We start from the raw sequence: 16,485 nt of genomic DNA on the forward strand, positions 1-16,485 counted from the left end.
TATCTGTGTAAGTGAAAAAGCTTAGCTCAGCTGTTTTTCCTCTTTTACATATAGGTGCTTTTGATGTTCTGGGAGGGGCCGAGGTGCTGTTGGTCAGCCTTCTTTCTCTCTTAGGCAAAGTTTTGGGCAGTGCATTAAATCAGGCTTGGTTGTTGGGCCAACACCATCAAATTCTTAGCTGACCATCAACTGTGTTAAGAGAGAAGCTGCTTACCAAAAGCTCAGATAGTTGACATTTGAGTTTTAGCTGATTCAGTGGGGCAGATAGTTCCCTTTTGGCAACATTAGATGATGCGTTGAAGTCAAGAAAACTGTGACTCTGATTAAGGTTTTAGTTCAACAGTTGTTCAGAGATTGAGATTTCAGTGTGAGCCTCTCCTGAAGAGCAGCAGTGAGCTTCCACACCTCGGATGTCGGGAATATGGTACGTGACTTTGTGTGTATGTGTGTGAAGAAACCAGAGAGAGTAAGAGAGGCTGCTTTTAGGGATAGTTGTGTGCTGGGTATGAGTTAGTTTCCTGGTGGAACACTTGCATAAAACGTTTTGTCACTCAGTTGCAGAGCTTGCCAGTCCTGGTACATCCCTCTCTTCACAGTAGGAAACAACCCCACCTCTTTCTTTGATAACAACAAAAGTAAAACTTTGTGGTTTCTTTTCGCTTTTTGTAGCAACAAAGGAGAGAACGAGAGGCTCGAAGGCAACAAGAGCGTGAGCAAAGGCGGAGGGAACAGGAAGAAAAGAGACGGCTGGAAGAACTGGAGAGGAGGCGTAAGGAAGAGGAAGAGAGAAGAAGAGCAGAGGAGGAAAAGAGGAGGGTAGAAAGGGAGCAGGTGAGTCCGTTATACAGATATATCCGCAATAGGTTTGTTTCTTCTAAATTCTATTTTAATTTTTAAAAAATTAATAAGCCTAAAGCAGCTTAGAGGCGACCTAACACTGACCCTTTCATCTTTGTTCTCTCTGACAGCAAACGCACTAACATAGATTGTAGGGCTTTATGGAAGATTCTGGCAGCCTCAATATTCCCTCAGAAAAAGAAGTCTTGTTGCAATACTCAATCTAAATTCAGCTCGTGCCCCTGGGCTTGACTAAAATCCTTCGGAATTGGCGAAATCATCACTGGGGCCGAAAATTGTTTCTAGGCTTGTCTTGCTGGATCAGTGGTTCTTGCAGGACATGCCCCTGTTCAGAAGGCCTCCCAGAGAACGGCAGATCTGTTGCGTGTCAGCTTGTGGCACCCAGAATTGGTCAGAGGCTCATCATAAACTTTGAATATTCTGAATTGGAACCTTTGAGCTGCAGAGGGTTTTCCTTCCTAAAACTTAAATATGCAATCTCTGTCTCTTACTCTATTTAAAATCAGCTCTAATAACGTATGCCAGTTCAGGCAGCAAGTATATCTTAAGTTATGTCAGTGTGTCCTTAATACACTGAAAGTACAGGTGAGAAACCTTTTAAACTGTGAAATTCAGCTGCTGTATTTATGCATGAAATCTGCATGTTTTAAAATCCTTTAAAAACTTTAATCAGGGTGATAATCAGGGTAATAATTACTGTGCATGCACTACAAAATACTGATCCCAAATAAAGGGCCAAAACTACTGTCCTAGAGGCTGATTTTAAATTTCCCATTAACCTCAGGAATGCTAGTTTTGGCCTGATATACCTTCGTTTTTTCTTATGTAAAGTGACTGTGTTTGAGATCATTGATGATCGTGTTACTGGGGAATTTTATTGTGTTTGTATGTTTCAAAGACTTCTGAGTCAAAACGAGAGAAGACTAACCAGTGGGAATAAATATATGGAAAATCTCTAATTACAGCACAGCAATTTGCTTTTGGGCAGACACCGGGTATTCCCCCAGCTGCTTTTTAAACTGTTGAAATGCTAATTACGCACAGTGCCAGTAATGACAAATCGTTAATTGACGTGGCCAAGCTGAACCACTCTGATTTTTTATTTTTTTTTAAGAAAAAACATGCCCCCTCTTAGAATTTTTGTTAACCCGAACTACGGCTCAGCCAATGTGCGTAACAACAGTATAGTATAGTGTATCTCATCAGTCTGTCACAAGACTTCCTATAGCTCCCATCACTGTATCACTGATCCATTAATTTCTTTATGCATACACTGTAAATGTGTGCGTGTGCTTGTGTGTGTGCGCGCATGCACATGTTACATACTTCCATTAATTGCATGATAGGATGTTACCAGCTTGGGGGTTTGGTGCTTCAGAGTTTGAGTTCTTCTAGGGGGTCAGGCAAAGCAGTGGGTAAAAGTCTCGACCTGTTGAGGCTGCAGGTGAAGAGATGGCTAGATCGCAAGAGTAAGCGAGTTTGGTCTAATATCTGTTTCCTGGTGGATGTTTGTTTGTGTCATAACCATCGCATAATTCAGCAAGGCTGGCAGCGTCTGCTCAGGACAAGCTTCTGGTGAGGGCGGCAGGGGAGACGGCAGGGCAGGTCCCAACTGCAGTTGGCAGAGCCCCTCTCGGGGGGAGCTTGCTCCAGGTCTGCCTACACTAAGCCTGGCTCTAGCTGTTGCTAACAGTTCATCGCACCAGTGCAACAAACTAATGTTTAATACAACTTGCATGTGACTTTGTGTTGGCTGTGTTGAGTCAGACTTGCTGTGTTTTAACTTTCCAAAACCTTCAAGTGCATTTTGCTGCTTCTTGAAACCACTTCCAAAATATGTAAATGAGCTCTGGCCCGTGCCGGCAACATTTGCAGGAGTCCAAATTCCAGAATGCAAGGGGCCAAAATCCGATGCTCAGGAGGCAGGGCTGCCTAAATTGTTCTGCAGGCACTAATCCATCCTGAAGTGCGTTTCTCGTAAAAGCTGAACTGGGGAAGTAGCGTGTGGTGTTCCACCCAGGGGGTTCTGATGCATTCCTTTTGAATAAATTTATTGCTGGGTAATTTCTATGTGACAGGAGTATATCAGGCGACAGCTAGAAGAGGAGCAGCGGCACTTGGAAATTCTACAGCAGCAGCTGCTCCAGGAGCAGGCCATGTTACTGGTAAAGCACTGTATCTGTTTTGTTCAGTAGCTATAGGATCCATTTATCCGGCCAGTCCTAGGCTTCCCTCAGTCGGGCACAGCTGCACTGACAGTATGACAACAAAGGAGCTTGATTAAAAGGCCATTTATGCTAGTGTCGTGGGCTGACAGGCACATATGAGAAGTGCTGTATGGTCACACTGCTTTCTGGGCAGTAAGAGGAGGCTTTATGTTAAAGTGGAACAGTTCTGGTGTGGTGGTCGAGTTTCTGAACAGACCTTGGCATTCAGTGAAGAACTAGAGTGCTTAAGTTGCAGATCAAAAGCACACATGATATGTAAATCCACCCCAGGATACAATGGCCTAGTGTTGGTCTAAATCATTGTTTTATGAACTCTATACTGGATTTAGTATAAATGACTGTGGCTTTTTTTTTCCTTTAATAAAATTCAGTTTTGACATAACTCTCCAATCATGTCAAGCTTAGCAGTACACTCTCAACTTTCCCAACACGAGACATATTGGTCTAACTTAGCTCTTGGTTACACTTTAACAATGAAACAAACAAAACAAAGCAAAAAAGCAACAACCAGAAAGGTGCATTTTTAATGGGATGGATAGGGACACATCCACTGTGCAGTCAATGTCACGTCTTGAATTACTCACCCGTTCTCTCAAAGGAATACAGATGGCGAGAGATGGAGGAACACCGACAGGCGGAGCGACTCCAGCGCCAGTTGCAGCAGGAGCAAGCCTACCTCCTGTCGCTGCAGCATGATCACAGGCGGCAGCAACAGCAGCAGCAGCAACAGCAGCAGCAGCAGCAGCAGCAAGAAAGAAATAAACAAAGCTATCATACCCCTGAGCCAAAATCCCACTATGAGCCTGCTGAAAGAGCGCGTGAGGTAAGTCCTGGTTGTGGGCAGGAATCTGCTACCTGCTCCTCTGTCGCTGCCATTTGACATCATCATGACTGTGATTCTGCTATAGTACAGTCAGAAGTCAAAGTGTCACTTACGGGGCAGGATATTTTAAAAAGTTGGCCACTGTTTTCCAAACCTGAGGGGAACATCTGATACTTCTGCTGCAATCACTGGAGTTCAGAGTTTGGTCGTATCAAGGGTAGAAAGAAATTCTGGAAGGCTGCAGACTGTGGGGACCTGATTTTGGAAGCGTCACGTCAGGAGGTTAATCTCATCTGCACTTCATCAGACATGTTTTCATAGGAAGCATTGGTGTGGTTGGTGATCTGTGCCTCTGGCACGTACTGGCGATTGGAAATCGGGAGGCAATTGGAAAACACAAACTCCCAGGGATGCTTGCACACAGCACCTGTTTGCACATTTGGTGCTTTAGCCCATGCTCTTAGAAATACCCTTCTCGTGTACACAAACCTGAATTTCATTAGTTTCATTTCTATGGTGCTGCCTTCTTGGACTTTGGGCACTCACCTGTTGATCTGAAATCATCAGAGTGCTGTTTGTTTCAGTGAGTGGTCCCGTCCTCACTGGCCCACGGGTAACGTTGCTAAGCAAGTTATTGCCTCTTTGATGCATACTTGGCTCTCTTTCAGCGGTCTTGTTCTTATGTTTCCCTTGAGCACCATATTGCCCACAAACCACTAGACTGGGCAACACTGGTCAAAGCTCTTAATGAAATTCATCACCAGCATGTGGGAACTGGGCAAATGTGTTTTGGAACAAGAACAAAAAAAATCCTTGGGGCTGTTGAACATGATAAAATAGCTTTCAGTCCACCTTCGTCCACTAGCACTTCGTTGCCTTTGAAGTATTGCTGTTTGGGCTTGGTGAGCAGAAACTCATTTTCTTGTAGATGCTATTGTACACGTTCTTCAGAAACCATGTTTGTGCTATCTCATCCATTCCTCTTGGTGATTAAAATATCTGGTATGTCTCTCTCTCCTGGAATAAGTTCAGACTTGTCTGGTATGTGGTGGTGCAGGCGTGGAACTATCCCTCTTGTCCTTGTTCCTGGCCCGCCTCGGTGAAAGTACAGTGCCAGTCCAGCACTCCTGTCCAACCTGAAGGCTAGCTTTGGAGGGATGCAGAACCATCTCTGTTCCTCCCATTTTCCTTTGAGTTGAAAAGGAGAGAAACCCCTGAAGATTCAAAGTGTTACATCCTTTAGCAGAACCACTGACTCAGCTATTTTTCTGTCATGGTCTTTTTCTTTTGTGATTGCTCTAGCTAGAAGAAGTAAAGTGAAGGCACAGAAGAATTGTTTTAGTAGTCAGATCTTCCCAGAGATTGCTGTGTATGTGTGGTAGAAGTATAGCCATGATATCTTGGTGCCTGGCAGTGGGAGCAACACCAGTTAGCCTTAAAAGCAAGCATTAACTCTTAATGTCATTCTTGACATTGGAGTTGGAGAGCGAGCATTCTGTGCCTCATACTTTCAGGTATACTGCTGTCTGGAGACAGTCTCCATCTATGGAGACTGACCATCAGGGTGATAAGCCAAAGTGGGCTATCTTTCCTGTTCTGGCAAAGTCTAATGGGGATTAGAGGGGGGTTTTGCCATTCCAGCAGCAATGAGAATATAATGAAAAGGACTTCTAAGATTGGCTCTGGGAAACAGTGGGCAAGATGAGAGCAAGCAATGAGGCTTAATACTGTTTTCTGGTCCAGACAGTCAGATGACTGGAACAGGGCCTGCTTCTGTTCAGGGCTGCACTGGCTATCTGTCTCCTTCCCACCTCTTGCCTGGTTTTAAGGACATGTGGCTCGTGCAGTTTGTGTGCTTTGTGGAGGAAGCCTCCTATCATCTACAGCTAGAGACATGAAAGCCTGTTTCTTCAGACAGAAAGACTTGGGGCTTTTCCTTGTTCTATTCATAACAAGGAGTCTGTCCTGGTTTTTCAACCTTGAAGGACGGCTCTGTGAAGTTGAACACAACGGTGAAAATTATTGTGTGGTGAAGATGCTTGCCTCCCTTATTGTTGCATTTCCCAAGGCATGGTGTATTTTGTATAGACCTGGCAGAAGCTTGTCTGCTTGTTCCCATAGGCAAACTGTTGCTGTCCTCAAATTTTGGAAAGCAGAGGCAGGTTGGGTTTGTAAAGCAGCCCAGCTAAGGAATCCTGGAGACTTGCCTCTGTTTTCTGACATGGCTATATGAACAGCCAGTCTCTCCAGACCATCACTACTAGGGAACAACTAGGAAACCACTCCAGTACTGGTTTTGTGCTCCAGGCAAAAGGGTTAAAGCAAATCTTGTGAGCAGAATCTCAACAAATGAAATCAGCCCAACCTGCCAGTTTGATCTTTCTGTGACGCTTTGATAAAGTACTTTTAGCGTTCCTCAGCAGCAGCTCCCCTGGCAGAAACGCACACGCTGCTCTAATTCCAGCAACAGACTGTCTTAAGAAATGGAAGGATATTTCCTTTCTGCCTGGAGCCTCCCTCCATCTCTTGCCCTTTATATGTCTTGCTTTGTTTGCAATGCTTTGGCCTTGGAAGAGGTGATGTTTCTGCATCGGGACCTCACTTGATGTTCTTTTGATGACCGAGTACTTTCTGACTTAGTCTTCTCCTCAGCAAGCTCTTGAGGTTAGTGTATGATCACTTCTGCACCTCCCTGAGAACCAGAAACAAGCTGCTGGGGCTGTTGGGACTATCTGATAAAAGAGAGGATGACCAGTCCTACAGTTTTGTACCAAAAGCCAAACAGCCTCCAGTATTACCGGGTAGAGAAGCATATTATATTTCTTCTTGCATTGGCAAAGAGACAACACACGAAAGCAGATAATCAAATAACATGGAGTAAGGTGGGTAACTACAGTAAGGGATAGCAGTGGGAAACATACTTTTATATTGTAAGGTTGTTTCTGTTTTCATATATCCTTTTTATTGTCTGTGAGGAAAATACTAGTCTAGGCAGAAAGAAGCCCCATAATGATTCTGTGATTCTAATGGTCTTTTGTCATATCACTTCACTTCTTACTGCCTGCTGTATCCTCTCTTCCTAGTATGGACTCTCCATATTGGCATACTTGCCACTTTGGTGTACTTCACTCTGTGTTTCACAGTGCTGGTGAAAGTGGTAGGGGAAAAATCCTACCAAGCCCCAAATGTATAGATTTCTTTATGTTAAAGGGAAGGTGGTACTCACCTTCATATTTCCACTGTAATTGGTTTTACTGACTCCAGGCTTAACCTCCATTTATTTTGGCTTAGGTGGAGGAAAGATTTAGAAAAACTAATCAGGGCTCCCCTGAAGCACAGTCTAAGCAGATGGGCAAAGTGTTGGAGCCACCAGTGCCTTCAAGATCAGAGTCCTTTTCCAATGGAAACTCAGAACCGGCTCAGCCTGCCTTGCAGAGGCCAATGGAGCCCCAGGTAAGTGCCCAGAAAAATCCTAGTAAGCCTGGAGGAAATTCAGAAGTCCCAGCATGTTTCCTTCAGATTTGCAGATCTGGGTACTTAGAAAGCCTTATGTAAAGGGTAGCGCTGTTACACAAAGCAGCTTATTCAGTAGATTTGCTTTTTGTCTGTTTTTGCTTATTTTATTGATTAAACTGATGGATTTGTGGTTTTGGTGTTAGTTTTTGGTTTTGTTTTGTTGTTTGTTTCTTTTTTTTAATATTAGAGCTAGATTAGAACTGTTGCATTCCATTACTATCTGTGCAACAGTGGAATGGTGGGCTAAACACTGGTGACACAGTGTAGTACACTCTTATAATTCAGAATTTGATCAGTGCAAGATATTTACTATTGAAAAGGATGCTCAGGAAAGTAAGCTTGCTTGGTTTTTTAAATTCTTGCGGTAAAAGTTAACTAAACAAGTGGTTTTTAATAGTATGAGCACTGCTTCAGAGAGATTTACAAAACATGACTAAGAAAAGCAAGTTTGTTGTCAGTAGGCTTACAGTTGCTAAACAGAGCTCTGTACCACCCCTGGAAAATCAAAAAGAGGTTGAAACCATTGAGCTGTGTGGCTGCCATCATTCTGTTGTTTTCTAATGAAGAGCTTCCAGATCTTGGTATCTGTATCTCATAGGAATTATAGCATGAATTTAAAAAGTAACCTTTGTCTAAAACTTAGACATAGCCCATAAATTCTGAGCAATTTAGATATGCTAAATTAAACGGTATAGTTCTGCATTCAGTTCCTCTGTTTCCATGCAGAATTTTCTTCTCCCAAATTAAGTCTGCTGATGACAGTGCAAGCTAAAACCGTCCCTGATTGTGACTAGGTATTGCAGCTCTTCTGGGCAACAGGAGAATTTGAACAGACGGGAGAGTGGGAGAAATCAGGACAGAACTTCATCTCTTACTCATTAATTCCTGGCTTTTATTCAAACCTCTATGACTATTTCAAAATATTGGACTTGTATCTTCATGCTCTCTGTGCCAGTTACTTTTAAAGTCTGGGTCTTCCACTCATATTAAGGATAATCAGGCTCTCCAACAGCTGTGTGTATTAAAATTGAGGAAATAATAATCATATAAAAACAAATACAACCAGCCTACTGAAACTGGGGTTGAAAGCAAAGTTTTGCTTAATTATTAGGTGTGAAAACAGTGTGTTCTTCAGTTATGACCTTTCCTCCTCCTTAATTTCAGAAATTAACTCTGAAATGCAGATTTATGCACAAGGAGGGAGTAGGCTGAAGGGTCAATATGGATTTCAGTGGAAATCCCAATGGATTTTTGACTCTGCAGTTACTGTTGTGCCTTCTTAGTATGTATAACTGAATATGTGTGTGTGTACGTGTGTGCTTAGTTTGTGTATAAATATGTATATATGTACAGTATATGGTACATATATGATGTAAGTATATTGTACATATGTATACTATATACAATATATATTACAGGTTTTTTTAATATATGTTGCAATGACCGTAAAGGAATAAAGGCTTTTGTGTTATGGTCTTTCTCCAAAAGTTTGGAACTGTATCTAGTTCCTAGATTTATTAGGTAACGTAAACGTCTGTTGGTTTGCACATTTTACAGCATTCTTTAATGTTGTACATTTCTTCAATTGGGTATCTGCTTCAAATTTCCCAGCCAGCCAGTGCTGCCATGAGACCTGACCAAAGCCCACTGAAGGCTGGGGAATGGAAGGCAACTTCTGTCTTGAGTGGCCTTCGGACTCAGACTCATGGTGCAGATATTAGGTCCCCTTTTCTTCTGGGCACCAGTGTATGTGTATGTGGAGAGCGTATCTCACAGAAAAATGCATATGTGCTATATTTTCAGTCTGTTACGTTCTTTGGGCGCTTGCCTTGCTTTTAAGTGCATTGATTCCACCCCACGCTTACCTAATGCCATAACCAATTTGTCTCTGCCCGCCCCACCTGCCTTTATTCTGTGTTAATTGGAAAGCCAGTTATACTGAGCGCATTGAATGTTTTATGTTTTGTTTTCTTGTAAGGTACAGTGGTCCCATCTGGCATCTCTCAAGAACAATGTTTCCCCTGTCTCGCGATCCCATTCCTTCAGTGACCCTTCTCCCAAATTTGCTCATCACCATCTTCGTTCCCAGGACCCATATCCACCTTCACGCAGTGAAGTGCTAAATCAGAGTTCTGACTCTAAGTCGGAGGTACCCGACCCCACCCAAAAGGCTTGGGCTAGATCAGACAGTGACGAGGTGCCTCCAAGGGTAAGGAGTAGAAAGACAGATGTGTGCTTTTTTTTTTTTTTATTATTATTGACTATTACTTTTTTAAGGATGTGATACCCTGGGCACTGGGAAGACCATGCCCTTGTGCCAGCATTCGTAACAGTGTATTAGAAGGCAGATCATAACGTAGGTGTTCAGTCAATGGGTTAATGATAATCAACCTTAAATACAATATTGAAGCTTCATATAAAATTGGCAATTATTTATAGAATGCAGCTTTTCAGAGAGACAATTTATTATGCTAAGTTAACAAATCATTACCATATTCAGGAAAGAATTTAAAATATCCCTGAGGTTATTGCTCAGAGTTAATTTTCCTCTTCATCTGTTAGCAACCCAAACTATGAATCATACACTTATTTAAAATTGAGATGGAACTGAACAAAAAGGAAACATTCAATATACTTCCTCCTCCTCTCCCCCTCCCTCCCGCCACCCCCTTGCCCCCCTCCCCAAACTCCCATCCACTGGGATTTGCTTCTTCTGAGTATATTCTTGCTCCCCCACCAGTCTTTGCCTTCTGCTGATCCATTCCCGGGCATTTGTTTGGTTCCCCTAAGCTTATTCTCCTAATTCTCATGCTGTTTCAGCAAATTGCTTTGTGCCTCCCCTGCTTCAGTCAAAATGCCATATTCTTTTTAAATGTGTCAGGTGTTAGAGTGTAGCAGGGTGTGTATGTGTTCGTGTGGTAACTATTAAACACTAGTCCATGTTAAGACTAAACTTTGAGTTCTCTTCAAAATCTGAACAGCATCCCAACTAAGGCTCTTGATTTTGTGGGTGTTTGTTTAGTGCTTTTGGTCATTGATGCTAGCTTGGACTTAGAATTAAGTGTTGTTAAAATCTTAAGAATATATTCTGTAGCAGGAGACTTCTCTCTCTCCTCTTCATGGGCTTAACACAGTTTTTTTTTCTCCAAAGGTACCTGTGAGAACAACATCCCGATCACCAGTCCTGTCCCGCCGTGATTCTCCACTGCAGGGTAGTGGGCAGCAAAATAACCAAGCAGGTCAAAGAAACTCCACGAGGTTTGTAAGCCTACATGTCTTCGCCTTTCTTACATTGGAAGGAAAAGGCTCATGGGAAGCCAGGCATTTCCAGAGATCTTTTGGCATTGTCTGTTGGACATGAGGGAGGATGAATTTGGATCCCATTTCGGTAGTGATTAATATTAATTTCCCTTGGTGTAGCACATATGCCAACAAACACTGGCAAAATTTCTTCTTCCCTCTCCTCCTTTGAGTTGCCTGCCCTATAACTTTTGCAATAATGTCAAAATATCCTCAAGATTACTAAAAAAACAAATGTGGCCATTCATGAACGTCTTGCCTTTTGGTGCAACAGGTCATCTTGGGCGTACTGTGGGGATTACTGGCAGGAGAAGTGTTTGTAACATTGGAATTGGAGAGATCTCAGAAACTTTCTGGTCTCTTAGCCAGAACCAGACTTCAAGAGGGGGAGAAGTGTCCATGAGCCGTGACACAGAGCATCTGAGGTCAGGAAGAGGGAGAGGAAGGGGCTGCCTCCAGAGCTCAGCAGAGCACTGGGGACAGGCCACGCTGGAATTAGCTTACTGGACAGGGGTGAGGGTATTCTGAGAGGGGAAGACAGTGCTGGCTTTTTGGCTTTTGCTTGGGTGACCAGAGCACTTCTGAGCTGATTTCACACTTGCTGCATGTACGCTGAGAGAACTGTCTGCTTTAGATTAGATACATAAGAATGGCAGGTAGTCAGTTCCAAATAAAAAGAATAGCTTACACCCACATAAACTTTTTTTAACTGAATAAGGAAATAGGTATTTCAAAGGGAGCCACTGCTTGGGTTGTGAAGCATCACGGATGCCCTCAGCTCAGTGTTAAGTGCTCTTTCAGATGAGTTATTAGCAGAAGACTGAGGAAGAGTGGTGTTTCAGTTTGGAAACGGGAATCTGAGACCGAAGTGCGTGACAAAGACTTTCCTCCCTCCCCTGATACAGCAATATAGAGCCTCGTCTGCTGTGGGAAAGGGTGGAGAAGCTTGTACCAAGACCGGGCAGTGGCAGTTCTTCAGGTTCAAGCAACTCCGGCTCACAGCCCGGCTCCCACCCTGGCTCTCAGAGTGGGTCTGGAGAGCGGTTCCGGATGAGATGTAAGTCCTTCCCCCACCTTTTGCAACATCATGTTTATAAATTTATTGAGTCATGCAACACTCAATAATGACGGATGATAACCCTCACTGGGAAAGACCTTTGAGCAGGCAGTATCAAAGATGGGTTAGCTTCCAGTACCTCCCTTGGCTGTATGTCCTTGCTTGGGAAAGACAGCGGGTGCAGAAGTTGTCGTGAAAACATTTGTGTTCTCTGATTTACGTTCTGTCACTGCTGCATTTTCCCATGTGCAAACAGCCCAGTCTCCAGGCTGTCGTAGCTCCCTGCCCCCTGTGTGCAAGGGCACCTTTTGATGCTTATTGCCTATCACCTCGGTGGTTGCTGAAGGGGTGCATACTGATACGGATAGGTCTCAGCTGGGGTACGTTGGATGCTGGTGCAGATTTTCCAGCTTATGGCCACACTCGAGTTACCCTCTTTGATTTACAGCTGTATGACATTTTACTTTGTCTTCAGTTCTAGGTCAGCTGCGCCTATACAGGCCACAGCTTATGATGTTTTTTGTATAGTTTTTCAGGGACAACATAATAGTGAACCAGTGAAACTTATGTCTTGCTCTCAGGCAGTGCCTGACAGCCTTCTCACCTCTATTCCCCACTCCAAAGTGAAGTAAAAAAACCTATTCTAGCTCACTGCTTAAACTGATTTGTTCTGTGTTCCTTTCGGGGTTTTGACATATTCAGCATCATCCAAATCAGAGGGTTCGCCATCACAGCGTCATGAAAGTGCACCTAAAAAGCCTGAAGAGAAAAAGGAAGTCTTCAGACCTATCAAGCCTGCTGTAAGTTGCATCCACTTTCTCCTCTCCCCCCTGTTTTTCGGGTAGGCCCACAAAAAGTACAGTGTGAGCTTCCGTTCATGATGCCATTGGGGATGAACTTCAGCTCGAGTTGGGGTTTGTATCTGTGGGCCCAGCAGCATGTCCTGGGCTCTGCAATCGCCTGCACACATCAGAGTATTCTAAGCATTAGAGAGTGCTTTGCTTCTGGAATTGGTTTCTGGTCTCTGGTCTTCTTCCTTCGTAACCTTTGCCTTTCTCTCTTTCAATACTGTGCTTCCTTCCTGGGGCTGGACCAATGATCACACATTTGACCTGAATGTGCCAATGCTGGGCTGAATGGTGCAGGGAGAAGTGGTAAGGCCTTAAACTGTTGCTATTTTCTGTGAAAGATTTCTGATGTGTTCTTTGTCTGACTGCTGTTTCAGTCGTTTACAGCTCTATGTCCTGGTGTATCTGGGTGATCACAGTGGGTTTTCGCAGTATTTCCAGCTTTCCTTAAAACTTCTTTCTCTTGCCATTATGATACAGATATGGGTGCTAGTACAGTCAGTTAAAGCTGCCTTCTTAAGGAAACATAGAGGTTAGCCCTTCACTTCTGATAGTACCACGTGTGAAGCATTTGCCATAAACTGTATTCAGCTAAATAAAGCATAGCTACACAATTGAGAGCAGGTCGCTCTGACTGCAAACCTGGTTTGCCCACACTCCAAGCTGCAGCCAGAAAAGCAGCTTATGTCCCATACTATTTGACAGTCATGTGTGACTGAGCTCGTGCTAATGAGTCTCACTTCTCAGGTGAACTCCTTAATGCAGATCTATGCAAATGGAAATGGATCAAAAGGTTTCAAGGAGATCAGCTCTATGCAACTATGCCTTGGGTGGCTCAATAAGTCTTTGGATCTTTCTGCTACCTTGCTGCCTAGATTTCTTCTGGTGGATGCTATTAACCTGCAAATTTTAGGAAAATAAACTGCAACAGTCAACCACTGTGTGTGAGTGGGTCTTGGTGCTTCTATATGTCCTTCAGATGGTATAATGGGATAAGCTGAAGCCATAATCAGGATGGTTCGGATTCAGAGTATACACATTTTTCTATAATATGACAAGGCCTTCTTAGGTTGAGTCTTTTGGTGCTTTAATTTATCAGAAAGTGAGTTTTGGTTACTATCAGGAATGAATAAATCAAAGGAAACAATACTGCTGTGGCTATGGAAACACAAGGGTGGACAAGTGAGCAAACTGGGGCACTAATCCAGTGGGGTTGCCTTGCAAACTGTTCTCTTCCTTGCAACATTGTTTTTTTACTCCCTCTCCTATCAGGATTTAACTGCATTGGCAAAGGAATTGCGAGCAGTGGAGGATGTGCGGCCTCCACATAAAGTGACAGATTATTCATCCTCAAGTGAGGAGTCAGGGACGACAGATGAAGAAGACGATGATATGGAACAAGAAGGAGCAGATGAATCTACTTCTGGACCAGATGATGTCCGAGCAGTGTTAGTTCTTCTGTGTTTTGCTTCTGTTTTCCCTCTTAGAGGGCTGATGGAAAAGGACGTTGGGTATTCTGGCTTGTATGTTAGTTCTTTCAGCTTACAACGATCTATGAGCAAGACATAGCAGCCTTGTATGTTCACATTTTCAAACACTGAGGGTAATCTTTTCAAAAAGTAGGCTTGGATAAATTATGTCCTTTCCCTCTTCTCCCTTTGATTTGTTGTAAAACAGAAGCGGTGTTTAACACACACCTGACCTTTTTTTTTTTTAATAGAGAAGTCTTTTTGGGCAGGTTCTGTAAATATTCTGCTCTGATCACAACATAAATTTGAGTGTGCCTTGGTGCAGGGCAGCTAAAGCTAGGGCATGAATGCTGTTATCTCACTCCAGTTATTTCTTGTCCGGCAAATAGGTCAACATTGAACTTGAGCAATGGTGAAACAGAGTCAGTGAAAACCATGATCGTCCATGACGATGTGGAGAGTGAACCTGCCTTGACTCCTTCTAAGGAGGGCACCTTAATTGTCCGACAGGTATTGCTTTTCCTTCCCTGTGCAGTGCTGCACCTTTTCTGTGCTCATTAACCCACTCGCTCATTCACCCATGCTGTTTCTACATTATATTTGTTGTTCGTATTATCAAGACACAGCTGTAGTGAATTTCAGATGAGCAAGTTGTTCGATGCATGCAGAGGACAGTAGCCCTTCACCCCTTGCTACTGTTTTGCATGCTTTCCAGTGACACCCATGGCAGCACCATGCAGCATACCTCAAAGTCTGTGGGAGAGAACGTAGTAAAGCTGCAGGAGTGTGGAGCAAGTACCTTGAGCAAGAACTTTGTGTAGCATACCATAGAACCAAAGATTGCTTTCAGGAGTGGGGCTGGGAGGGAGGCTGGGGGGGAGCATTCAGGAGGGTTTTTTTTAAATGGTTTTGAAGCTGTAGTTGAGGGCACACAGACCACCCAGATGACATACAGACACACGCACGTACATACAGATTCATGCAACAGTTAGTGTGGGGGAACAGAGAAGCAAAGTAGGTGGCGAGGCAGAGAATGTGGACAGAGCTAGAGCGCTGTGTTGTTGCCTTGTGATTCCAAAACTATTGCATTCTTGTGCCTCTGAAAGATTATGATTCCCTGCTTTTAAATGAGCTTGTGTGTTAATGAGCGTGCTAGCTTATAGGAGTTTCCTCAGTAATCGCATTTCTGAATTTCACAACTGAATGCCAATTTCTTAATTGAGCCCTCTGGTTTGAAAATTAAGATTTCATGCTTATTGTTTTAAATAGTTAGCTGAAGGCATTCACCAGACAGTCCAAGCTGGTATCTGTGTAGGATTTAAGTTAGTTTTAAACAGAACAATAGGGGAAGAAATCCCACCCCCCACCCCCCAAAAATGTGCTTGTCCGCGTTGCGGTGGAAGACTTACCAGCGCAGTTACTCTTCTGTTAATTAGTGGAACTGGCTGTGCAAGTCAACCACAGGAACTAAGCTTTTGCTTGTCAGAAGAGGTGGGAATTTGCTGAATTCTAATAGCTCTGCCCACTTTCCCTTTCCATCCAGGCATCAAGGCATGGATTATCAGCTTATATTTTTAAATAAATAAATAAATCAGTAACTAAATGTAAAAAGGTAGGAAGCGAGCGAGGGAGAGAAGGAGAGAGGTTGTTAGGGATATAGACCGTTAAGCAGCACTTGAGCAAGACAAGTGTGCCTGTTTTTTCTACAGAGTACAGTTGACAAAAAGCGTGCCAGCCATCATGAGAGCAATGGCTTTGCCGGTCGCATTCACCTCTTGCCAGATCTCTTACAGCAAAGCCATTCCTCCTCCACTTCCTCCACCTCCTCCTCCCCATCCTCCAGCCAGCCGACACCCACCATGTCCCCACAGACACCCCAGGACAAGCTAACTACTAATGAGGTATGTCTTACACCACAGCTGGCTGCTTTCGTAGGGTTATAGCAGCATTGCCTAGTAGCTAGTTTGCAGAGGAACTCCAGCCAATCTCCCCTGCTTTTTTTTTTCTGTCACCTTTGTTCCCACCCCGCAAATAACACATTTCAGTTCTGTGTAAGAAGCCCTTAACTCTAGAGCAGTCCCACGCCAAACTTGCCAGTTTACTATTTTTGCTTCCTCTTAGTGAGTCATTAATTGCATGGCGTTCATTTTAAACTAAACTTGACTACTGCATTTTCAAGCCAATCCTCTTTTATTTTTTAATTCTGTTTTATTCTGGGAGCAGGCTAATTGCAAGCAGTGTGCCTCTTAAAAATTAGCGGTTAATTTTGGCTTTGTCAGTAAAGGCTGGGCTAGTAACTCCACACGTATGAGGAGCTGCTTGTGGAAACTCTCCCTTTGGGAGAGGGAGAGGAAGCGGCAGCGGCTGTGGAGGGATTTTGCTCTTA

At 43.6% G+C, this 16,485-nt stretch overlaps 1 protein-coding gene across 9 annotated transcripts in view; it reads left to right on the plus strand.

The window, feature by feature from the left end:
* Window positions 1-16,485, plus strand: part of MAP4K4 (mitogen-activated protein kinase kinase kinase kinase 4) — a 164,607-nt gene that overhangs the window by 124,847 nt on the left and 23,275 nt on the right. For 2 of the 9 annotated variants that reach the window (XM_064439168.1, XM_064439160.1), the window contains exons 13-23: window positions 670-831; window positions 2,937-3,023; window positions 3,685-3,909; window positions 7,201-7,362; window positions 9,404-9,634; window positions 10,577-10,683; window positions 11,631-11,782; window positions 12,485-12,582; window positions 13,903-14,078; window positions 14,489-14,609; window positions 15,809-16,000. In XM_064439168.1, the coding sequence (XP_064295238.1) occupies window positions 670-831; window positions 2,937-3,023; window positions 3,685-3,909; window positions 7,201-7,362; window positions 9,404-9,634; window positions 10,577-10,683; window positions 11,631-11,782; window positions 12,485-12,582; window positions 13,903-14,078; window positions 14,489-14,609; window positions 15,809-16,000 (1,713 nt within the window). The remainder of the gene's footprint in view (window positions 1-669; window positions 832-2,936; window positions 3,024-3,684; window positions 3,910-7,200; window positions 7,363-9,403; window positions 9,635-10,576; window positions 10,684-11,630; window positions 11,783-12,484; window positions 12,583-13,902; window positions 14,079-14,488; window positions 14,610-15,808; window positions 16,001-16,485) is intronic. The other 7 variants (XM_064439177.1, XM_064439197.1, XM_064439187.1 and 4 more) reach the window with 7 other exon arrangements.

Source organism: Phalacrocorax carbo, chromosome 1 (genome assembly GCF_963921805.1).
Source record: "Phalacrocorax carbo chromosome 1, bPhaCar2.1, whole genome shotgun sequence".
NCBI lineage: Eukaryota > Metazoa > Chordata > Aves > Suliformes > Phalacrocoracidae > Phalacrocorax > Phalacrocorax carbo.